The following is a 26,879-nucleotide window of genomic DNA, read 5'->3' as shown; positions in this document are numbered from 1 at the left end:
TTTATGGGAAAAACTTAATTAAATGAACTTTCCACCAATGGTATTTTATCTTGCTCACATTCTTTAACTGATTACTACCCTGAGACAGATATTACAGGTGTTGAGAAAGTATCAGGTATTTATGGCAGTTATTCTTTATTAATTATTTCTTATAACTGTAAAATTTCAAAATTAGATTTTTCAAAAATGTTTGGTCAAATTTTTATAAATTTATTGCTTTATAAATTACTATATTTTTAGTACCTGTTAGAAACTTTTACAAGATTTTAGAAAATAATTATTTTTTTTTGTAATTGTTCATAAAACTGCCAAATTTCAAAATTCTTTTTCTGAATAATCTTTAACTGGATTTTGATATATTTATTTCTATTTTAAGATGTATTGGTTATTATTAACTGCTAATGTATTGGTGCTTGGTTATTAACTGCTAATAAGATGGTAAATTACATTTCTTTCAATTTAATTTTCAAGATACTTAACAATAATTGGAACATCTCGGTGAACAACATTCTGGAAAATGAACATTCATTGGAATTTTAACTGGTGAACTGAGTGCATAACAGAATTATAATAATACATACAAAATGTTTTAAATTACCATCTAAAAAAATCTAGAATGCTTTAGGGTTACGAAAGAAAGATTTGATATAGGTTCAGGATTTGTTATAAGTAAATACAAAAAAAAAATATATATATGTTTAAAGACAGCCTATATTAATGCCAAATCCTTAATTATTTATTTATGAAATAATAACAATGGTAACCTGGCAAATTTTAAAATACATCTGTTCCTTTTGACAACTATTGAAATTTTCATTCTTTATCCGTGCTGTGGTTGTTATAATATTCCATAGTGCACTTAACTTTCTTTTTAGATTTAGCTAGTAGATAATTTAAATAAAATGATTAAAAAGAAGTAATCACTTTTTTAGAATAAAACACTTTACATTAGAGGCTATTCTAAAACCCTCAACACTTGTAACAAATACTGATTCAATATTCATCTGCACAGTATACATACAATTACATTTATTGACATTACATTTGTATAAAATGGATGTATTAACGTAAAATTAGTTTACCCTTCCATACATATACCAATATACATAGTATTACATGTATCATACATATAGTAATTAGGTGTACCACAAGGAAAGAAAAACAGTTGGAGAATGGCTTGTAGATGTTACCATGGAAAAAGTATAAGAATTATTACTCCCACAACTTCTGTATTATTAATCATACATCTTTTACATGTCCAAAACATCTCTTAACACCAGTACTATGAAGATTTTAACAGTTAACATACATAGATTTAGTCTGCCAATAGACATACACAAAATAAAAGTACAGTACACTATAAGAGTTAAGCATATTATCACTACAAATGTAAAAATTCTGATTAAGTATTTACTTCTAACAGTAACTGTCATCTCAAATATATAGTAATATAGGCACAATTTAACAATAAAATAAATTTACTCAATATTTACAAACAAGCTGGAAATATTTAGTAAATTTAATTACTGTTGTCAATAAATAAAGGACAAAAAAGATGACAAATTCTGTTAAAGTAAATAAGTTAGTTCATTCACAAAATACCCATCTAGGTTAAGTAAAACTGGAAATGATAAATGAATGTTTAATGTCTCCAGGTAATTGAAAGCAGTACCCTCATATACATATACTAATTAGGCATACCACAGACAAAAAAAAAAATAAAAAAAACAAATAGTTGGAGAAGGGATGATAAACAGTTGTTACAAGATTTGTTACATCTAATGACTGGTGCATAATAATTAATAAAGGGCAACCAGCAATGAGAGCATGGAAACACTGCAAAATGGACAAAATAATTCCTTCCTTAGAGTACATTAAATTAAGAAAGAAGCCGTAATAAGAAAGGGAGTCTGACAAGGATGTTCCCTATCACCGTTATTTTTTAATCTTTACATGGAACTAGCAGTTAATGATGTTAAAGAACAATTTAGATTCGGAGTAACAGTACAAGGTGAAAAGATAAAGATGCTACGATTTGCTGATGATATAGTAATTCTAGCCGAGAGTAAAAAGGATTTAGAAGAAACAATGGACGGCATAGATGAAGTCCTACGCAAGAACTATCGCATGAAAATAAACAAGAACAAAACAAAAGTAATGAAATGTAGTAGAAATAACAAAGATGGACCACTGAATGTGAAAATAGGAGGAGAAAAGATTATGGAGGCAGAAGAATTTTGTTATTTGGGAAGTAGAATTACTAAAGATGGACGAAGCAGGAGCGTTATAAAATGCCGAATAGCACAAGCGAAATGAGCCTTCAGTAAGAAATATAAATTGTTTACATCAAAAATTAATTTAAATGTCAGGAAAAGATTTTTGAAAGTATATGTTTGGAGTGTCGCTTTATATGGAAGTGAAACTTGGACAATCGGAGTATCTGAGAAGAAAAGATTAGAAGCTTTTGAAATGTGGTGCTATAGGAGAATGTTAAAAATCAGATGGCTGGATAAAGTGACAAATGAAGAGGTATTGCGGCAAATAGATGAAGAAAGAAGCATTTGGAAAAATATAGTTAAAAGAAGAGACAGACGTACAGGCCACATACTAAGGCATCCTGGAATAGTCGCTTTAATATTGGAAGGACAGGTAGAAGGAAAAAATTGTGTAGGCAGGCCACGCTTGGAATGTGTAAAACAAATTGTTAGGGATGTAGGATGTAGGGGGTATACTGAAATGAAACGACTAGCACTAGATAGGGAATCTTGGAGAGCTGCATCAAACCAGTCAAATGACTGAAGACAAAAAAAAAACAGTACATTATTTTTTGTCATGAATGTAGCACATGTATAAAGTTGAAATTAATATTCCAATACATCCTTAAAGTTTTGACATTCCAACTCAGATACTCATTTTTTTCCAAGTGAATTATGTTCTTTCTTCAACTTATATTGAAAATTATATTCTAGGACTTTCTATGCTGTACTAAATGCTTGTGTGAATAAATTGCAAAAAGAAATGTTCAATAAGTACCCACGAAAAATAATAATAATAATAAACAAATAAATATATGTAAGTATGACTTTAGTATTAATAAAATGGGAATTGATTGACATTTACGCAAAACAGGTAAGGACTTCTATAATACTTATTGAACATATGAATTTTAAAATCTGATAATTAATAATAGAAATTTCTTAACATAGTATATGTAGCCTAATAAAAAAAAATCTCCTGAAAAACAGCTGTTTAATTTAAATAAAAAGAAATATTTAAAAGAAAAAAAAGAATTTATCAAAATTTCAAATTCTATTTTTAAGTCCTTTTGAGAGAATTTTTTCACAGGAAGTAAGTGAAATTCCTCTAGTTACATCTACTTTATCTAGTTCTTTGTTTAGTGAATGTATTAGTGCATTTTCCAATCTTGTAGAATTTTTAGATTCTTACATCTCTTCTACGAATAGATGTTCTTCAGTTCTTTTTTGGGTTGATTTCCAGAATTCTGTGATCAACTCATTAGCTGCTGCCTTGTTCTTCAATTTCTGAATGATTTTCCCTATTTTATTTCATTAGGTGATTGGAAGTTTTTTTGTTCATGATGTTGGATCTTTGAATAGGAATCTTTCATCAGGTTGCTTGGAAACTTTTTTCAAAGTATCTTGCTAGAATTATTGCAGTTGTCTTTGTTGTTATGTCTTAATTTTCCATCCTTATCCTTGAAACAAAGGCTGATGATTGATATTTGGTAAGTTTATCCTTAAATATTTAGCAGATATCCCTCATGTAGTTTTTCATTAAGTTCCATTCAACTTCTTCAATTTAAGTCTAATATTGGTGTTCTGATAATTTTAAATGTTTGTTGGCTGATTGATCTAAATCTTAGATAGGTTTTGTTTGTCTTTGAGGAATACCATGCTCTCTAGCCTTTTAATTTTTCAATTGTAGCTTCTTCTCATATTCCATTAAACCACCTGTATTTTCTGTTTCTTTTTAAAATGCAGATATCTATGGCCATTTCTGTTAGTTTTAACTTTCAGTTCCTTTCAATTTTTGGTTTTACTGCTTGTCAGTTTTCTTGAAAATTGCAGTTAGTTACTGAGCTATCTCTTAAATTTTTAATGACAATGTTTACGCCATTCTGGCATAAAGTTTTTCCGTTATTTCTACGAATTCACAGCTAGGGTAGGTCCCGTTGCTTTGTTACAAGGAATGTTTGAATTCCACTTGGTTTCGTATTGCTGGGTCCGTAAAGTCCACCTGTCTCTATTATTGTTCTTCTGTTCGACCCTCCCCCCGTCATCCTTAGCGACCGCGCCCATTATTCTATCGAGTTATTTCTGACCAACCTTTTCATACACCCGTTATTTTTTCGTCCCCTTACTAATACATACACAAACACTCTCCTGTACACTACCTGGATCTGGTTACCCCCGCCTTTTTTCGCCATCTTTTCGGCAGAGTACCTCCAACATCTAACCAGTGCAGTCGCCTATGGCAATACTCTCCTGCAAAACTCTGTGTTAACATTCACGCTCAAGCAGAATTTCAAACTCATCACAACACATTTGAGATTCCGCGCCTCACTCTACCACTAAACCACATCACGCCGCTGTATTCCTGATTCACCGTGCGGACTACGCCCAGGACTACATAGGTATTCTTCCGTACTTGCTGTTACGAGGTCATCTCTGGCAAATATTTGTTGCTACAGGCAAGTTCAGTTTTTCTTTACTCATTACGTTAAACCTTTATGTTATCATTCAAATTTGTGGAACATTCAGTTCATCCTACCTATGCCGTTCAAGTTTCAATTTCACTTTAGTACAGTCACGACAGGTCACTTACAGAAGGCTGTCAATTCAGCTGCAACCCATTTCATGTGCTCAATTAAGTTCAGTGTGATTATATTGTAATTAATTCTTTTGTACTGTAATATTATTGTGTATTTTTCTACGTCAACTAAAATTACATTTTTACATTATTTAACGTTAAGTTTGTGGTTCATAAATCAGGAAAGGCCAATGCCAATCAAGATTTACTTTAATTTATTTTTCTAAGGTTATGACATTTGTTCATTACTAATTTTTCAATATTACAGCATTTGTCAGTAATGCAATAGTTTTCAGATATATTATGTTTATCGATGTTTTGTTTTTCTAAGTATATAATTGTAATCTCATTTTAATAATATTATTACTGATATGCTGATTTCAGTTGATATTTCTTATGTGAAATTAAGTTATGTTTATTTCATAATTTCATTTAATTTAAGGTTATGCTTTAACATAAGTTCAGTTGTTTTACATAATTAAAAGTCCAATTTCTTTTGGCAAATACTAGCTGTGTGTTTTTTTATTTTTTTTAACTTTACCCAACATAGCTAGTTGTTTTTGGTCCTCCGGCTGCCGGATATCATTCCGGATTTACAGTTCATACTACATTTGTTAAAGTAAATTTTTGTTATAAAATCTCTTTCAAACATTTTTGATCTAAACTCTTTCTATTATAAATACTTTAAATTGTTCTTTCAAATTTAGAATATCTTATATTGTATTGTTTTTAAGCATGTTACTGAAAGTAATGATTTCATGAAAGTTGTAAACGACAACTACTAGTTACAGTAATTATATAATTAATTATTGCCTGTGATAATTTAATATAACGATTATCGTATGTATTAATTCTCTGATAAAAAATTCTTTCTGATTTTATATTATTGTTGTATAATTAAGTTGTTATTTTTAAGAGTGGTATTTCATGTTGTATCTAATCTTACTATTTAAATATTTATTGTAAACTTAATGCACAATATGACTCGTGCTCAGGCCACCATCATTTCAGCTAACGCTGCGCTGTTAGCCAAAGCGCAGCTTCGTGTTAACAAACTCAGGAGAATCGTCAACTTTCACGGAATTTCCGTATCTAGTAAACAATTTGATGATATCAAAGCCCTCGATCAACAGTTTTATGGCATCCTCGATGAAATTCTTGTTAATAACTCAGAAATAAAAAACCAGTCAGAAATTTGTGATATAAATTTAATCAGCACCGAATGGGATTCATTGTTTTGTCCCATTAAACGTGTAGAATCAGAAACTCCCGATTTAAAACAGAATATCAAACCAGTCTTTCATTCCTTATTAGAGACTCCGAAATTCAAAATTCCCATTTTTTCTGGAAATTTCCACGACTGGATAAATTTTCACAATCTGTTCAAAGGTTCCGTCCATGAAAATTCACAGTTATCTTCTGAACAAAAACTGCAAATTCTAAGGACACATTTATCTGGTAATGCGCTCCTATTAATTGAATCTGCCAATTTCTGCGGAAAATTATCAAGTCGCTTATGACATTTTGATTTCTAGATATGACAACAACCACTTAATTCGCGTTGGTGGACGTCAACAGTCGTCACTGGCCTATGATTCAAAACATCAGCTGTTACTGCCCAAAACTTCCAATTTATCCAAACTTCTCATCAGAAAACATCATCTCGATGGCATGCACTGTGGTCCTCGACACACCCAAGCACTCGTCGCGCAACGTTTTTGGGTCATATCTGCACACACTGTAATTCGTCAAGCCATTAAAAACTGTTTGACTTGTCAACGCTTCAGACCCTTCTCAACCCAACCCATCATGGCTGATCTTCATGCTGATCGTGTCATTCCTCAACGGGCCTTCTCTGCTGTAGGCACTGACTTTGCCGGACCCTTCCCTTATAAATCTTCTAATTTACGAAACGGCAAAATCCAAAAGGGATATTTGTGTATCTTTATATGTTTGTCCACCAAAGCTGTGCATTTGGAATTTGTTTCTGATCTATCCACTCAAGCCTTCCTCGCATCCTTCCAACGCTTTAGGCCGACCTCATACAGTGTACTCGGACAATGGTACAAATTTCGTCGGCGCTTCGAGGCATTTAAGGGAAGTTTCGAATCTCCTTGCCAATTCCCAAGATCAAATCTCAACCAATCTGTCGTCCCAAGGCGTCACTTGGCATTTTAATCCACCTTATGCTCCCAACTTCGGTGGTCTGTGGGAAGCCGCTGTCAAGTCAGCCAAAACGTTACTACATCGAACCTTCGGTGACGCCCCCTTCACCTTTGAAGAATTTTTGCACAATTTTCGCCCGTATTGAGGCAATTATGAATAGCCGACCTCTAACTTCTCTTTCATCGGACCCTGCTGAAGAATCCTGCACGCTTTCCCCTGGACACTTCCTTATCGGATCTCCAATCCTTGGACTTCCCGAAAAACCCATTGGTGTCATCTCGGAAACATTTCCTGGTAAGGATGGTATCTTCCGTGTCATCCGTATCAAACTCTCTTCTGGTTTCATCACTACTCCTGGAAACAAGATTCCTCCTCTGGTCTTCTCTTCATGATTCTGCTCGCTCGCCCCCCAGTATGTTTACGCCATTCTGGCATAAAGTTTTTCCGTTATTTCTACGAATTCACAGCTAGGGTAGGTCCCGTTGCTTTGTTACAAGGAATGTTTGAATTCCACTTGGTTTCGTATTGCTGGGTCCGTAAAGTCCACCTGTCTCTATTATTGTTCTTCTGTTCGACCCTCCCCCCGTCATCCTTAGCGACCGCGCCCATTATTCTATCGAGTTATTTCTGACCAACCTTTTCATACACCCGTTATTTTTTCGTCCCCTTACTAATACATACACAAACACTCTCCTGTACACTACCTGGATCTGGTTACCCCCGCCTTTTTTCGCCATCTTTTCGGCAGAGTACCTCCAACATCTAACCAGTGCAGTCGCCTATGGCAATACTCTCCTGCAAAACTCTGTGTTAACATTCACGCTCAAGCAGAATTTCAAACTCATCACAACACATTTGAGATTCCGCGCCTCACTCTACCACTAAACCACATCACGCCGCTGTATTCCTGATTCACCGTGCGGACTACGCCCAGGACTACATAGGTATTCTTCCGTACTTGCTGTTACGAGGTCATCTCTGGCAAATATTTGTTGCTACAGGCAAGTTCAGTTTTTCTTTACTCATTACGTTAAACCTTTATGTTATCATTCAAATTTGTGGAACATTCAGTTCATCCTACCTATGCCGTTCAAGTTTCAATTTCACTTTAGTACAGTCACGACAGGTCACTTACAGAAGGCTGTCAATTCAGCTGCAACCCATTTCATGTGCTCAATTAAGTTCAGTGTGATTATATTGTAATTAATTCTTTTGTACTGTAATATTATTGTGTATTTTTCTACGTCAACTAAAATTACATTTTTACATTATTTAACGTTAAGTTTGTGGTTCATAAATCAGGAAAGGCCAATGCCAATCAAGATTTACTTTAATTTATTTTTCTAAGGTTATGACATTTGTTCATTACTAATTTTTCAATATTACAGCATTTGTCAGTAATGCAATAGTTTTCAGATATATTATGTTTATCGATGTTTTGTTTTTCTAAGTATATAATTGTAATCTCATTTTAATAATATTATTACTGATATGCTGATTTCAGTTGATATTTCTTATGTGAAATTAAGTTATGTTTATTTCATAATTTCATTTAATTTAAGGTTATGCTTTAACATAAGTTCAGTTGTTTTACATAATTAAAAGTCCAATTTCTTTTGGCAAATACTAGCTGTGTGTTTTTTTATTTTTTTTTAACTTTACCCAACAGACAATATGATTCTTTTAGTGAACCTTTTCTTATCTTCATTTTGTGGAGTGGTCTCAAATTGACTGCTGTGAAATAGTGATCACTTTTGATCTTTGTACTCTTTTTGACTGATACTTTGGATTTTTTCTGATTTTTAAAGCAAATGACAATATGGTCGATTTGGAATTCTCTTAAATTCAGGTTAGGATATAAAAAGATCAGCAAATATACATACATATATATATATATATATCTATATATATATATATTTTTTTTTTAACATGATGGGATGTTAAAATATAAAACAAGTAAAAAACATCCTCCTTTTTTTAAACAATGCAAGTTACTTTTTTACAATCATTTCCAGAGAATCATTTTTTAATTTTATACTGTAGCCACTTTGTCAGCAGTATTATCAGTGACACTGACATCCTAACTCCACTATAGTTTTTTGTTCGTAATGCTCAGTTTGAAATGGCTAGGAATCTCCTTCTTTCTGTGATTGAATTATCTGTTTAATCTGTGTTATGTCTATTACTCCTTGCTAATCTGATAAGCAAATTAAACTGAATATAAATTAAAAAAGTAAATAAAACAGTTCAGTTTTATTCAAAATATTTCAGAAGCTTTAAAACAGCAAATTTCGATATGGACAACTACATTTTGAAAAATCAGTAATGTTACAATTTTGTACAAATTTAAGAATAAATTCATATAATTTTAATAAAGAATATTTAATTCTAAATTTAAAAAAAAATTTTTTTTCCTTTAACAAAAACAAAATTTATTTTATAATTTTTTTTTTCTGCTAGTAACTAGAATTGTTCTACTTTGTTTTGGTTCTTTATTATCCTCATTAACTGGAACATGGGCATTAATTAGTTATTTCCACATTTTATCATTAGAAGAACTAAATGTTGAATTGGAGTAGATGAATAGAAATTTTTGAAAGTCTAATATTTTCATGTTGATATAAAAGCTGTTCCCAAATGTACCATATTTTCTATTTTTTTCCAGTTTTCCTTTTGAAAATTCTATAATTTTCTCTCTAATATATTGTGTTTTTGTCTATGAATCTTGTTTTTTGAAGTATGAATATTACAATTTTTAATTTTGATTATTTCTGTAACTTTATAATTTTTAACAGGGAGTTTGTTTAATGTTCCAAAGAGATATTTATGTTTGGTCTAATTTTGATGGAGGGTTTCTATTGAAGCTCCTACACCTTCTTACATATTGATTTGAGCTCTCTAGAATCTGATGAGTCAAATGCATGGCTTATTGAATTCTTGTTTCCAATTACCACCAGGAATTACTCCTGGTGATAATTGTAAACAAGAATCTTTTCTATCATGCCTGTCTTGTTAGAGATTTGTTTAGGAAAAACCAGAGACCTGATTTTTAAAACTACAGTTGTGAATTGGAAAGATTTTCTCCTCTTTAGTTCAGTTGAGGTTTATAAAAATCCTCTACCTATTCACAGCCTCCATATGGAAGAATGTATCACAACATTCAGAACTAATCAATCTTTTTCATTTCTGGAAAAAGATGTTCAGATATTATTATCAGCACAGGAAACGAACCCCATTTTTTCCTTTATTATATTACTATTTGTTTTTAAACTAAAAATTTTATTATTATTTTTTTTACATGAAGAAAAATTCAATTAAATTTTTTAATTTGACTAAAATCATACTTTTATAGCAGTTAATGTGGAGAGTATTCGCCAGCATTTTTCACTTTCATTATGAATAAGACATAGAGAGCCTTTTTTAAAATCTAATTGTAATGGAAAGGAACTAGTTTATTAAATTAAGCAGAGAGAATGGTGCAAAGTATTAAATTATTAAAATGATTGGAAGGGAAGATTTTAATCTAGCATTTTTTCACATGGACACAAAGAAGATTTCTGATTTGCATTGAAGTTGATCAAGAAGAATATTGTTAGGACATAGGCAAGTGTAGGAGGACATAGGACATTTCAAACTGTTCTTATAATTAGTTTTAATTTGCTTTATATTGTATTAAATTTGTTTCTACATCTGTGAATTTATGATTTAATGTTATTTCATGTTGTTGCAAACAACATGTGTTATGTGGTGTGTGATTTTTTTGTAATCGTAAAACTGAAGGAATAACCTACATATTTGTTCTAAAAATATATTAATTCATTTTTATTTTTCTGGTTATAGTGATATATTCTGCTATAGCAGCTAAAGCTATAATGGTAAAGTATCATACTAGAATGGCCAACAAAATTAAAATAAAAAACTGGACTTTTTTAAGTTTTGTGAATTAAAAAGGCAAAAATGTTTTTTTTTTTTACAATAACAAAATAGATTTAAATAAACCATAAATAATCTTTAAAATAAATTCTTTTTTCTAATGTACCCAAGTCAAAAAAGTTTATTTTTGTCAAACAGAAGTCTGTACCTATGTTGGCCTATTCAAATGTGGACTTATAACTGTGGACCCTACTAACCATCTGTGTTGTGTTTGTTACTTCTTGCTAATCTGATAAGCAAATTAAACTGAATATAAATTAAAAAAGTAAATAAAACAGTTCAGTTTTATTGAAAATATTTCAGATGCTTTAAAACAGTAAAATTTGGTATAGACAACTAAATTTTGAAAAAATCATTAATAATAAAATTTTCAACAAATTTAAGAATAAATTCACATAATTTTAATAAAGAATATTTACTTCTAAATTTTTAAGTATTTAAGTGCATTAAACTACAGCAAAAAATGAATACTTATATTTTACATAACAAAGGATTTGACTACTATCTTCTAAACCAATATTTTCAGATATTAAATAATATTTTATGTAATGAGTCCATTACAAAACTTGTTAATGCATAATAGATTAAATTACTAAGGAATATCAATTGTATGCACTTAAAAATTCTTAAAGTAATAAATTAAGTAAAGTATGTACTGTTCAATACTAAAAACATGAAAATTAATTCAAGGTAGAAATTAGAATTATTTCTGTGAAAACTTTTATCACAGAAAGAAGTTACATATATGAGGGTAATAATAAAAACAACATAGTAAATTCTCCCATTATTAATGTTTTTAGTTTAATGAGTTTTCATAACATCAAGTTTTTTAGTTTGTTGTAAATTATAAAAAAATGATACAATTTTATTTTTTAATAGATTTACAGCATTTCATATTTAAGAATAAAATTATCAATTTTGAAATAAGTGAAAATCATACAAAGTTCATTATTACCGGTATATTACTACAAACTAAAAAATAATGCAAAATTATTACTAAATGTATAAATCTGATTATCAAGACTTCCATTCCTACAAAATAATATCTTTAACATAAAGTTAGGTTACATGTAAGTGTATTAGTTAAGTTTGTAGCGTAGCTCATGTATGGACTATTTGAATCCATGCTTTTATTAGTAAGTAATAAAATACACAAGCATGTAATTTAGTACCAGTACTTGTTAACATGTGTATTACAACAATTACTGTTTCAATTAATGATACATACATAATTTTGGTAGTTTAATAATAGCTATAAAGACAGCTCTAGTAAAACATTACTAATACAAATGTACAAGCATATTTCCCTCTAAAGTAACAGATTTCATTTTTAACTATTTACAGATTAGACTTAGCTAATTGGTCATTTGTATATTATAGGACAGGTAGCAATCGTACAGAAGATTGATCATATTTAGTACAATAAAATTTTTTATTGAAATACAAAAATCAAATAAAAGTTCAAATTCTTTTTGAAAATTAATGTGAAGGCAATTATGTTTTTCCTTAAAGCATATTAGGCTATATAATTGATTCCATAAATTATAACTGAATTTTTTTGACATTTACTTAAATTTTGGTCAATCTATGACAGTGATTCTCAACCTTTTTAGTTCCATGACCCCCAAAAGTAAAAAAAAATATATAATGAATATTTCACGACCCCCGACCCCAACCCAATGAAACCTAGTTAAAACAATTTAGCTGCGTTGATAGCGAAGAGTATGAACATGCCTATATAAAGTGTACAAATATGAGCTATTTACAGCTTTCAGCTAGATGTGTTCATGCTCCTTCTAATTTTGTCTGCTTGCTTAACAATTTCTGTGAGAACACATGTTTGAACATACATATGATATATTTGAACACGTCATGCTCTCAGCAATATAAAATAAGTGTAAGGATTGCAGAATGTCAGTTTAGTTTCGAATGTGAAGTGTGTGTTTGGTGCCTTTATTAACTTTTTAAAAGCATAATTTCACTGAAAATAATAATTGGAGTGTTGATTTTTAGTGTTTGGTCAAACGGTGGAGATGTTTTTTTATCAATTACTTTCTTTTCCAAAATGGAAAAATTTTGGAAAAAATGAAGTGAGTTATCTACATCCAGTGAATCAATTGGTAAAGCGACAAGATTGTACAATGACAGTTATTTAGATTATGGTTTTACCTCACTGGATGAAAAGCCACAATGCACTGTTTGCTTTTAAGTCCTCTTTGATGAAAGCATGAAACCATCAAAATTAAGTAAATTAAACCATCAAATTTGTAAATAAGGTCATGCTGATAAAAAGTACACTTGAAGCATCTTATTTCATACTATTAAGAGTAGTTAAGATGTCCAAATCCCATATAATCGCAGAAAACCTAATATTGCCTGTTGCAATTGATATGGTCAGTGTTTGAATAAGGTTGGAAGAAAAAAAAAATTGAAGAAAGTCTGCTCTCTAACGACACAGAATCAAGGTGAACCGATGACTTGGCTGCCGATGTTCCTGATCAGATAATTCAGCAAGTGAGTTCAAGTGAATTTTTTAATATTCAATTTGATGAATCAACAGATGTGGCAAACATTTCTCAATTCTTATGTTTTGTGAGATATGAATGTGATAGGGACAGATCAATCAATATGTTGTTTTACAAATCAGTACCTGGTCATGCAACAAGATATGTCTTTTTGATGTTTTTTATGAAGATACTAAAAACTATAACATAGAATGGTAGATTACACAAAACGCATTGCAGTATGTAGTAATGGTGCAAAGGTGATAAAAGAAAAGAACAGTGGATTTCTGAAAAAAATTAAAAGATCGTCTTATACCAAGGCGAGAACAGATACACTGCTTCACAGACATGCTCTTGTCACAATAAACATACTGGAAAATGTTAAACAAATTCTTTGTGAAGCTGTAAAAATGGTTAATTTTATTGAAAGTCGACTATTATGGAATAGGATGTTGGCTAAAGTATGCACAGAAATGGGCAAAAAGAAGAAAATTTCTTCTTTTCCACACAGAAGTCAGATGGTTATCGCGAGGCATAGTGTTAACCCGATTATTGGAATTGCAAGATGAATTAATACTTTTCCAAGAAAAACAAACACCATTCTCAATGTTTTTACAGAATGAGTGCTGTTGGCTTAGTTAGCTGGTGTATTTTCGGATTTAAACAACTATAATGTGAATTTACAAGCAGGTGATTAAACATTTTATTAATGACAACAAAGTTCATGTTTTTATTAAGAAGCTTGATATTTGGATTATTTGCCCTCAAAGCAAAAATTGATATGTTTCCACTCACTTCCAATTATATTGAGAAAAATCTGTATGAAGAAGGCACTATTATTCAACACAGTTTGAATAGCATGAAGATGCATTTGTGTGAACTAAAAATTCAGTTGGCGGAATATTTCCTGGAAGATAAGATGACTTCTTGAAGAGATGGGTACTGAATTCATTTAGTGAATATATTGCTGCAGCTGCTAAGTTACCAGTTGAGATTCACAACCAGCTCATCAAAATGTCTACTGATAAAAAGTTACAACTATAAATCACATGTGAAGATTTAGATATGTTTTGGGTTACTGATCGAAGTGAACATGAAAATTTAATCACAGAAGCATTGAAAATACTAATCTCTTTTGGCATGTCTTACCTCTGTGAAAAGGGTTTTTTGTCTATGGTTGTGCTAAAAACTAAATATAAAAATCGTCTTTTATCAGTGGAAAACAATTTGCTTTCTAACATATGGAGATATGTTAGAAACACATGCATGTATCTCTATAGAGAGAAACAAAGTTTCTCTCGATGGAGAAACTTTTAAATGAAAAACAAACGCAACCATCTCATTAAATTACTTTCTTTACATGTGTACTTATAAATGTAAGTAAAATGTTTATAATAGATGATTTATTTTTCTCATAAAATGATTTCATTATTGTTTATGTATAAAGTTGTAGACCAATTTCAAAACCCCCTTTTTATATCACTGTGATCCCAGGTTGAGAAATGCTGGTCTATGTTATGCATCTGTTGTTATTAGAACTTTGCTGAATATGAATTGAAATGATGCCTGTATGTATTTTGATAATGTTTGTTCTGCTACATATATATGTTGCTGACTGAAATAAGAATATAAAAAGTTATTTTAGATATGGTGGTACAATATACCCTAATTAACCATAAGATTGGTTTTGATGGAATCCATTATTGCACTGAGAGATCTGTCAGTTATAATGAATAGAAATTATTCTTGTTTTTCTGGTAGTAAATTCAACCAAACTTGTACCATTTAGTATAGATGTTAAACGGCTAGAGAACATGTCATAATAATGTCAGTCAGTAAGGTATTCAACTACAGATAAAAAATCTGTGAATTTAAAATCAGTAGCTGTTGCATACAATTTGCATCAAGTTAAGTAGACTCCTGTTTAATTATAAATACTTGAACATATATTAATAACACGTTCACTTGATATATATTTATGTAATCTGTTATAGATGAACAGAATTAAGTCAATGAAAAGACACATAGGATATATTTTAAAATAGTAAACTGAAAGGATTAAAAGAATATAAGAGAATAAAATCACACAAGTATAGTAAAAAATATTTAGTTTCTAATTATTCCAATGCTAATTGTTATTAACCATAATGCCAGATACATATAAATATATTATCTTTATTTTAAATAAAAAATAATACAATAAAACTCAACCTTAAGTTACATAATATTTTGAAATAAATTAATAATAATAATAAAATACAAAATATATATATATATATAGTGGTCACACTTAAGTGTGTTGAGCTAGAATATTTTTTTACTAAATTGTTTACAGAAGTTAGGATAATTACAAAAACATAACAATTCAAAATAATTCTAAATTAAATCTAAATATTTAACAATAAAATGATTTTTAGTTATAAGCAATATATATAATCAGTACTAGTTGGTTAATCCAGCAGCTCTTGGTTTGAGATGTTTGGCGATATATTTTCCATTGCAATTAAAGGAAACAAATTTCTACTGTTATTGTTAATAAGCACCACACAAAATGTGATATTTTTCAAGAAAGCATTCAGTAGATTTGTTTCAGTAATACTGAATTTCTTTTCCTTGTAGATTGCTTCAAAATTTATTTCGTACTAACGAAAATTTGTTGCAAATGTTAAAAATCCAATTTTTTTCTGAATTTAGAGTGCTCTTAGTTTTTTGTTGAAGAGCATGATTAAATCAAATAACATCTAAAATAATTATTAAAAAAATTTTTCAAATTACTGGAGCTTTTTTTGTTTAAAGGATCTTTCAAAGTGATTTTAAAAAAGATGTGCTTCAGAAGTGGTACTGGTACTGTTTTTTATGTTGCCTATCTTAAACAAATCAGATATCTATTAAGTATGTAATAAAACAATACAATTAATCTATGTAATAGTTATTTAATTTTTATGCGGTTTGAAGTGTGCACATGCAGCCACAAACACAAAGAACAAAATCTAGAAATTAAAAGATTAGTAAAATTTTTATTCTATTTAGTATAGTAAACTTGCTACCAACCATGTAGCTACATGTTGAACAGCAGTACAAAATTTCATAGGTAGGGTAACAGAGAATGAAGAGAACAGGAATAAACTCCTTTTTGTTATAATATAACAAAAAAGACTTAAGCTTTAATTTGGTTTAGTTTGTTGTCATTAAATATTAACAATTTCGTACAATCTTCACCTTTGAAAAGCCCCTTAACGAGGGTGGTAATGGGTCATTCGCATATATAATTATTAAATAGAAGCCCTAGAAAAATATCTTCTGGAACTGTCTATTGTTATGTACACTCCTGGAACAGGATTAGTACTGAATTTTAACCAAAGCTGCTTAGTTGACTCTGCTTTTGTAAATTACTGGTCTTACCATATAGCTTTGTTACATGCATCAGCATGTAACAAAGAACTTGACTTCTTCAGGCTGTTATTACACCTTGTGATTATCACAGGTACTGTACATAAAAAAAGAAGTACATATGTATGTGCTTATATATTTTCACCAGCTTTTTTTTTTTTTAAATTCAGTTGTGGTTGACTATTTTTTAGTACAAAATCTGAATACAACAATCTTTTTGGTAGTGTGTCCTTATCACATGCTGAAATATTTTAAAACTTCTGAATTATATATTTTTAATATTATGGTTGCCGATATCATACAACTGCTGCAGTATTAGATGTTGGAAGCAGCCAATCGGAAGACAAGCTATTTCGACTAACATACTGTAGTGACATCCAGTAAGTATGATTTTTATACTGTGCCAACTCAGCCAATCAATGACAGCCAATCATTACAGTGGAATATCTGTAAAAGAACATGCTTGCACGGTCAGACCAGAACATTATCAATAAACTTATTTAGACAACATTTCAAGAGAAGGAGAAAGTGCTCAGTACTGAGAAGCACAGCCACCTTACTAGTCCAGTCGGCCTCTGACACTGATGATGGTCACCAAATGGCTCTATTCATAGTGAAATTAAGTTAGATGCTAGCCTGCCTCGACTGCTTCAATTGACCAAACTGGCAGCTAGTAACTAATCAGCCTTTTGCTAGGCCATCAATACTCAAAGTGTCTCATGTCAGTCTTCTAGTGACATTATATATTTTTATTTCTAATTTATGGCCTTAACTAATATAAAGTGTAAATGTTATTTTCCTGTCCTATCAAACTGTAAAAGAAAAAACTTAAAACATACCATCAGAGATAGAATGATTATGACAAGTACATTCATATGTTCTATACCTTATAGCGTAACGCATTAATTTATGTGGTTATAATTATTATTTGTAATACATGTAATAAAGTAATACTTTTTTTTAATAAAATTATATTTTATTTACTCTGTGAACAATAATCTTGGCTAAAGAAACTAACTGTGTGTTCTTTTCCTTTGATCGTGAATAATCAGAATGTATTAATAATTGTAACAGAATTAGTGCTGATTATTAACAAACGATTGGTTTATTAGTTAATTTACAATTCTCTGTATTTAATAATCCATTATATACTTCCACAAAAAAAAAATAATGTGCAAGTATATTCATACAATCATGATAAATTTATCACAAACTATTTGTATTATTAATGGAAATGATATTTGTAAATAGGTAAAAAATTAAAAGAGATTATCATGTTATCTATTTGTCTATACATTTTCCTAACATAATTTATTTCTAAATTAATTATTAAATCTTGTTACTGAGGATCTGGAGCAGTTTTTGCATATCCCACTGACTGTAATGCTCGCTTTATTTCTTTGTATACAGTTGGATCTTCAATAGTGCTTGGTATCTAAAAAAAATACAGAATTAGTATTAATTTTACATTCAACTGTAAATGTTGTCACAACTACACAGGGTGTCTGAAATGTAATACACAGTTTGTATAACCCTTTTAATAATAACTACCGGGTGATGATAACGCCCAGGCGTTTTTCGCCCCAAAAACAACCAAAAAAAAAAAACAGTTGCACATAACTAGCAAATGAAAAGAAATAGTCAAATGAAACAAGTAAGGCGTACGAGTACAGTTTATTTGGTACAAAACTTATTATTTTTTCATACAATCACCATTTACAACTACAAATGTCCCCAGCAGTAAATCAGTATTCACATTCCATCAATGAAGATTGCTGGCACTCTTCCCTTTATCCAAATCCTCACTGTGTTCTTTAGTTCATCAGCTGTGGTGAAATGAATACGCTTAATATCTCATCCCTTTAATTGCATAAAGAAATGAAAATTATGGATGTCAAATCTGGTGAGTATGGTGGTGTGGAACAGGTTCAAAATTCAACTTCACAAGAATCATGATAGTTGCATGCAATGTTCGTGGCCAAGCATACTTTATCAAGTTGCAGAATTATCAGCTTTGGATTGTTAAACGCAACACAAAAGTTTCCTAAGGTATTGCACAGAATTTGCAGTCAACTCATTTTCCAGGTAGTCAGTCCGATATACTTATTTGGAATCCTAGAACACTGTAAAGAGATTTTTTTTGCAAAGGGTTGTGTTTTGAATATCTTTAATTGTGGTGAACCATAGTATGGTTCCTATCTTCTTCCACAGTATTGAAACGGAAGTCATCTTCCTCATTAGGATAACATTTCAGAAACTGTTCACAACATTCATTTCACCATTGTTTGTTATTTTCTGTTAAGTTTACGTGGCACTCACTGAGAACAGATTTTATGGTTACTCAATAATAATTTGTCTTAATCATTCTTTGTAATGCCAATCTTGCTAGTGATGCAACAGTGCATCACTACCACAAAAAAAAACCACTACCAAAAAATGACCACTGCATTACAATGCAGTGGTCATTTTGAATCAATTCATCCATCTCCTTTTATACGTTTCTCATCAGCACAAAAACTGGTCAGCCACAGTGGAATTCATCGTAATATTCACTTTACCAGCTTCTGAGGCACAAAATTTTTTGCCCACCAACTTGAGTACTGTGAAAAATACACTATCAATAAAGAATCGTACTCAACCAGTAGTTCATCAATATAAACAGCTTTTAAATGATAATGAATGTCACTAGAGTTCACTTTCGCTGCTAAAAATTTGATCGCTGCACATTATTTTAGATGCATTGACATAGAAAGCAAATTCGAGTTCATAACAATGGCGACTGACAGAAAATGAGAGGATTTGGGTCAACAAGTTTTGGACTGTTAATAGTAGGGGAATGAAATTACAAGATGGTATCACCTGTTGCTTTGTGCAACATTTTGTTCTCCCACAATGCTCCAGAATAGATTACATTTCAGCCGCTCCTCATAATTTGTTGTTTATCAAATTAATACACTGATTTTGAACTGTTAATGAGTAGTATGGCAAATTGAACCCTAGCAGCAGATTATAATTATTGCTAAGATTAATTTTTTCTTATTGTTTTTGTTTTTCCTACAAGTTTAATATTTTTTCAGAGATTACTGCTTCATCAAACATGTTTTTTAATACAATGCTGTTAACAACATGAAATATTAAACAGAGGTATGTTTGACGTCTCAGTCATTGATACAAAGTGCTTTTATAGTATGTTGGTAGATTATGAAATTTTTTTTTACAGACTTTTCAAAGAAAAGTTTGGTATTACTTTTGATCTCATGGTGGGGAGTGAGGTGAAAATGAATTTTCTTTATGTTTTGACTTATTAGGAGTATAAAAATATCATCATTTAATTAAAATTTTATATATATATATATATATATATATATATATATATATATATATATATATATATAATGTGTTGTACTTTGAAAAATCAGTGCATTCTGATTGTGAAATTAGTGAGGACGTCTAAATTATTAACTCATTACTAATTAATTCTCTTCTTGCAGTGCACTAAAACTATTCTTTATATTAATTAATATTACTTTATAATAGTTATATTATTATTTATATTTGTGTATAGTTTTATTTTATTTTAATTTGCTTTTTGATTGTTTACATATTTACTAAAATAACAAAACGTCAGTCTTCTTGCACAGAACTACCACAAGAGTTTTTTATATAGTAATTTAAACATAAATTTTAATTAAACATGTTATTTCTCAAATTTGATCATCATGTTAAAATTTTACTTCATTAATTTTATATTATTCTTTTCTTTGTTTTTATTTTTAGATATCAGGTAATTGACCCAATACAGTTAGTAATGTCAAGAATGAATTTTTGTAGAGTTTAAAACATGCCACCATGCCTTACTGGAATCTGAACTAAGAACTTTTATTCTTTCTTATTATGATTACTTCTGCAAGAATAAGGAATTTAATTTTCCTATCGACTTAATACAATATAATAATATTGCACTGTACATAATATATTGGTTCACTATAGTATATTAATTTGTAGTTTTACACAATCTTCCAGCCTTTCTGATACACGTAAACAGTTGTAGTTAAAAAATCACCAATTAACACTGCTTTCTTAAGAGAAATGATGATTACAGTACTGCTGGTCTGAGTAATGAACAGAATGAAGTACTTAAAGGAATGAAAATCTCACCTCTATTTTGATGGTGGTTGGCATACTGATATACACAATCACATATATTTGGCTCAATGAAGAAGGTTACAAGAAACCATCCTACTTTTTGCTTTACATAGGAAACCTGGCATGAAATACTTGTTATTCTTATTTCTTAAGAATGATTATATTAGTTTTGGGAGTGATTTGTGACTCATAGCAGTTGCCAATCACCACTATCGTTGTGGCATTTAACATAAAAAGTATTTAGACAAATTAAAATCTAAATCTAATTTAAATCTTGAAAAAAATACTTATAACAAGGGACAGTAACAAAAATTTAATTGTATAATAAATAAAATTTGAACATGATGGTTAAATTTTCAAAATAATATAATTAATTTAAATTATTAAAATTTATATTTAAAAATATATTTTAAATTGTGGTATCAAACACAATAGCTTCATTATCTATCAAAAAATTGTAACAGCAGCAGATTAGTTCATTCTACATCACTGAATAAGATATAAACATGCCTAGCTATAATTTTAATGTCTTAATCATGTTTTTAGTATAAAAGTTGATCTGATGAAGCAGAGATTTCTGTTAAAGTAATAAACATGGAGGAGAAAACAAAAGTAGTATGCGAGAAAAAAGTTATAAATAATTATTAATTCTGTACTGTAACAAATCAGCAGAAGCTGTTAATACGAAAACTTTTTCTCACTCAAAGAAGACTCCATCCTGAATCTGCACCAAAGATGTCAAGAAACATTTCAAATTGTAATTACTTTTACTTTTGTTCTTATACAGTTTTTGGAGTGCTAATTTTATAATTTTTAAAACTGATTATTTTGTAGATTACAGAGAAAATTTAATTTATTCGTTATTTCCTCAATTTAGTTATTTTCTCAACTGTGCTTGTTTATTTTCTTCATAATAGCTTTCTTAAATATGCCATGTTTTTTATTCACACACAGAGAGAAAGGAAAACGTTAGAAATTCAAATTTTTATAAAATCATTGTAACACTAATCTGTTAAATGACTCCATTTTCCTATCTCATCATCCCTACACTCCTACATTCCCTACTCCTTTTTCATCATTCTCCTCAAATATATAAGCAAATAAATCTAATTGTGCATTTTAATGAATAACAAATAGTCAGATTAAATTCTCCTTTAAACTTTTGTAAGCTAAAAATGTTTACAGGGATAACTCATTATAAAACTTTGATATAATACTGATATTAAAATTGATCTTAAATCATGAAATTATATACTTTAATAACACCTTTTTGTAAAGATAGTCTGTTTATCTTATACTAATTCATAAAGCAGATGATTACATTTTTTAATTTTATAAATTATTTTATCCTTTTTATCTACAATTCTGTCACAATCCTCTTTTGTTTTTTTATTATCATACTTTAATGTCTCATCTAAACTTACCATAGTTTATGTCTTATAGTGTTATTTTGATCTAGTTTCATGTGGGCAATCAGGACTCAACAGAACTCAAATAAAAACTATGTATATAAATTTTATAAAAACAATTAAACAGTTTAAAAAATAAATATAACATATTATTTAACAAAAACAATAAATACCTTGATAGCTTTATCACTAGCTAAATCAGCAATAGATTTCCTTGCTGTCTTTCCGGATCGAGTTCTAGGTAATCCACTAACACAAACAGAAAGACGAAATGCAGCAATTGGACCGATCAGTTCTCTTACTAATTTAACTAAATCTGAGCTGACTTGTTCTTCAGTTTTACCACAACCTAATAGTGCAAATAATTAGAATTATTTTATAAAGAATACTAATTTAAAAGTGAATAATGTTAAAAAGCTATTAGTATTTTTTTTTAAATAGTAATTTTGAGAAAATGCCAACTTATTTTCATATGGGCATATGAGGATATGGGCACATTGGAAATTGTGAAAGTTCACATATTCCAATTGAAATTACTGTATTTGTAAGGGAAACTTATTTACTTAGTTTGAATATATTGAACTGATTTAAGCTTGAATAAATTATCAATTCAGTATGAATGTCTGCAATGTATGTTATTGTTAAATATTTTTTGTCTCTATAAATTTTTTGATTTTTTTTATTCTGTATTTTATATTTCATGTCGTTTATAAGTGTAAGTAATTAATCAGTCTGCGTAGATATTTTATTATGTTTTCAGTATTGTTACCAAATTCTGTACAAACATGTTTAAATGATTTGAAAATGAGTAAAAGAACTAGAGCTGTGTGGGATGAGCAGATGATGAAGATTTATTAGTTAATCAAATTAAGTTTGGGGTTTCTTTGTATTTAAAGGAGTGCTTATTTTGTTATATTTTAGATGTGATGAAACTGAAGGTCTTCTTGTATTCATATTTTGTACATTCTCTAATTTTGCATGTAGTTTGTCGAGACACCCTCAAAGTTATCAATAAGTTTCAATCAACAATGAATTCATTGCACAGTGTTAAGACAAGAATGCACTTAATTTTCGAGTTTCATTACTTTAGATAAGATTGTTCATCTTATTTTGCAATCCTTCTATGGTGGTGGATTATCCGGTTATTGCTTTTATCTTAGCTTTGATCCTTTTTCTCCTTTCTTTTGTAGATTTTGGTTAGACTTTCACTGAGTCCCCAACAAGCCCATATTATCTGGTTGCATAGTTACACCCTTGGTACTTTTGTAGTTTGGTTTGACTGGAAATGCGGAAAAGCAGTGTAGAATCTCCTATTGATGGCTAGACATTTATCCTTATTGGATAAATCTCTTTTAATAAATACATATATATACACACCTATATATAAATGTCAGATCTATATTTCAATAGTCCTTCATTTCTTCCATTTAAACTTTTACTTTTTTCAAATTTTATACTTCTCATCAATATTTTTATTATTTATTCTTTATGTGAATCTGAAAACTGTTATGAAAATAAAGAGTATATAAAGTAGTACTAGTTTAACCTAGGAAGAGGAGTCAAATAAAGATGTTGCCTATCTTCTACCTTATTTAATTGGTATCTTGTAAATGTGATCAAAAATGCTCTAGAAGAGAATGAAGGGATCATCATTAGAGAAATGAAAATAAATTGTATAAGGTTTCAAAAACACATTATGCATAAGAAAAATTAAAAACAGCATATTCAATAAATGATTTTAAAATCAACAGATTCAATGATAAAATTTAGTATCAAAATGAATTTTAGTGAAAAAAAGAGACAATAAATGAGATATAAATGAGCTAAATGAGCAAGTAAAGCAGTATAGAAATTCAGGTGCCATTTTAATTGAAGATTGCAAAAGTGTTAAAATAAAAACCAAAACACCAATGTTGAAGAAAGCAGCCAATAGATAGAAACAATTATTATACAGTAAATTAGAGTTAAACTTGAAGAAGCATCTCATGAAGTGAATTTATTAGTGAACTTAGAGTTATAACTTTATTTATAAGTAGTGAGGTCATTATATAAATGAAATATAGGTATGAAGTAGTTTGGAAAAAATTTAATTAACAAAGTGAAAAATGTAGTAAATAAGAATAGAAGCTTTATGGTTGAGCGTGTTATGGAAAGCAGAGGTTTGATTAATATGATGCTAGAAGGATCAGTAACAGCACAAAAGTGGAGACCAAAAAAAATTCCTAAAAGGAAATTTCAAGGATTTCAGGAACTCCAAAGTTAAGTTGGAAGTAGAGAAGCAAAAATTATAAAAAAATCAATAATCTACATGATAAGTTGGAAATGAATACAGAAAAACATTGTGCAATGGAAATGTTTCAGGACAGATAACCATCTTAAGACATTATGATACTGGAAACATTCTTCTCAAGAGAAAGATTACAGATGTGGTGTTCTACAAGAGAAATTTTTACTAACCCAATGGACCGTATGATAAAACACTTACACAAAATTAGTGTAATTCCGAACTGAAATCCTTAATTAAGCGAAAAAAGCTATTTTTTGTGGGTTGTGATTATCATTTTTGAATGCCCATAAAATCTTTATAATATTCATTTCTGCATTATTCATCCAAAAAAAGCAAGTACTGTAAAATTATGAAAAAATAATTAATTTTAAACATTTGCTTTAACAACATTTAATAAAATAAAATAAAAAAATAAATAACTATCTTTAATATTGGACAGAACACAATATAATTAGTAAATTATCTTACTGAGAGATATATTTCAGAGTTTATGTAAATAAATTAACATACCTGGTCTAAGTAAATATAAACAAAGTGGAATTTCTCCTTTAGTTGGCTCAGGTACACCAATTACTGCTGCATCTGCAATACTTGGATGTGACATAACTACATCTTCTAATGCAGATGTGGATAATCTATGACCTGCTACATTAATTACATCATCATCTCTTGCTGTTACATAAATATATCCAAATTCATCTCTGTATCCAGCATCCATTGTGTCATAATAACCCTAAAACAGTAAATATTTCAATCACAGTGAATTAAATAACTAAAATATTAAGAATTAAAATAAACATACTCATACAAACACTATCTTCAAGTTTTACGTAAAGAAACATTACAACATAATATTTCCTGAAGTAAAAAGATAATCTACAATTACAATCACTTTACTATTATTTTTTCTTATCATGAGTTTTATTTTTTCTTATCCAGGATTTGAACCCAGAAGCTTAGATTAAACGACAGAGATCCTCCCAGCTTGCCATTCCAGCTTACTGGTAATAACTTTGCCTATAATGATAATAATAGTAATTAATATATTTTACAAACACTGGTAAAATATCCTCCTACTAAGAAATTGGCTAAATAAAGTTGTTAGTTTAAATACATTTAGGTATACTGTATATTAAATTTGAAGCCAGAATTATTCTAAGGTTATTAACCAATCATCAGATTTGTATTCTTAAGAGGAAAAAAGGAACTGGTAGCAATCCATAGCTTTTAATCTAGTACACATCTACTGTACATTTCAATAATATTATGCATAATGTTGACGGTCAAGCTGATTCTAATATTAAAATATTAAACTGATTCCTTTTCCTTGAAAAGCTTTAATTAGACTAACATCAATTAATTAACTAACTTTAATTAGACTAACTTTAGGCATTGAATATCCCTAACATATAAAACTGAAGTAATTGAAATATTTCTTTCGGACAATCACCATATTTTGTATATTTTCAGAACATTGACTGAACAACACAAAAGCCATTTCTGAGCTAAGTAACTTCAAACTTGGTGAAGCTTTTTATAGAACTGTATATTAAAACAAGGAGGTCTCAATTTTTGTTACACTACCTTTTTGAGAAAGTTGAAAATTACAGTTTTTAAAAGTAATTATTCTGAATGTTAGCAATTCAGTACCCTAGTGTGAAACTGATACTGATGATAATTTATAGATCTCCTTCTGGTTCTTTGAACTCTTCTTCAGCTACTACTACTCCTCAGAAAATCTTTTTTAAAATTTCTAATAAATTCAATGTTACAGTGGTGGCAATTTTAATGTTACTTTTTAAACATCCCAATCCCGTAGGGAAAGACCCACCTTGTGACACTTCTGGTCGCCAACCCCCTCCCCGTTCATACTTTTGAGAAAATTTTTTAACCTAGTGTGAAAAAATATCAACCCAGTTTAAATTAGCAGAACTAAATATTACAATCTCCCAGCCACTAAAATAAGAACCTCAATCGCCTGTGTAGTAATATTTTTTTTTAATTATAGAAAGATAATTTTCAATAATTTTGTGTAAATTACAACTTTTCAAATCATAACGATTAAATTGGATTAGCATCCATTTATTAATTAAAATATTCAAAGAAACAGTGATTACTTTTATTCTTTTAAACGGTAATCAACAAAGATTCAAATAGAAATGTGAGAACCTTGTCAACAGAAACAAATTAGGAAAAGATACAATTAGGTTTGAT

General features: G+C 29.6%; 1 protein-coding gene across 2 annotated transcripts in view; it reads right to left on the bottom strand.

Annotated features, from left to right (window-relative positions):
• Positions 1-15,529: 15,529 nt before the first annotated feature.
• The window catches only part of LOC142328422 (acyl-CoA synthetase short-chain family member 3, mitochondrial), a 184,424-nt gene continuing 173,074 nt past the window's right edge, over positions 15,530-26,879 (bottom strand). For both annotated transcript variants that reach the window (XM_075372144.1, XM_075372143.1), the window contains exons 12-14: positions 25,176-25,398; positions 22,552-22,727; positions 15,530-18,258 (exon numbers count right to left, since the gene is read on the bottom strand). In XM_075372144.1, coding sequence (XP_075228259.1) covers positions 18,163-18,258; positions 22,552-22,727; positions 25,176-25,398 — 495 coding nt within the window. In that variant the 3' untranslated portion in view covers positions 15,530-18,162. The remainder of the gene's footprint in view (positions 18,259-22,551; positions 22,728-25,175; positions 25,399-26,879) is intronic.

Source organism: Lycorma delicatula, chromosome 7, assembly GCF_047948215.1.
Source record: "Lycorma delicatula isolate Av1 chromosome 7, ASM4794821v1, whole genome shotgun sequence".
Lineage (NCBI taxonomy): Eukaryota > Metazoa > Arthropoda > Insecta > Hemiptera > Fulgoridae > Lycorma > Lycorma delicatula.
The sequence above is the reverse complement of the archived record's forward strand: the minus strand, read 5'-3'. Positions and strand labels throughout refer to the sequence as shown.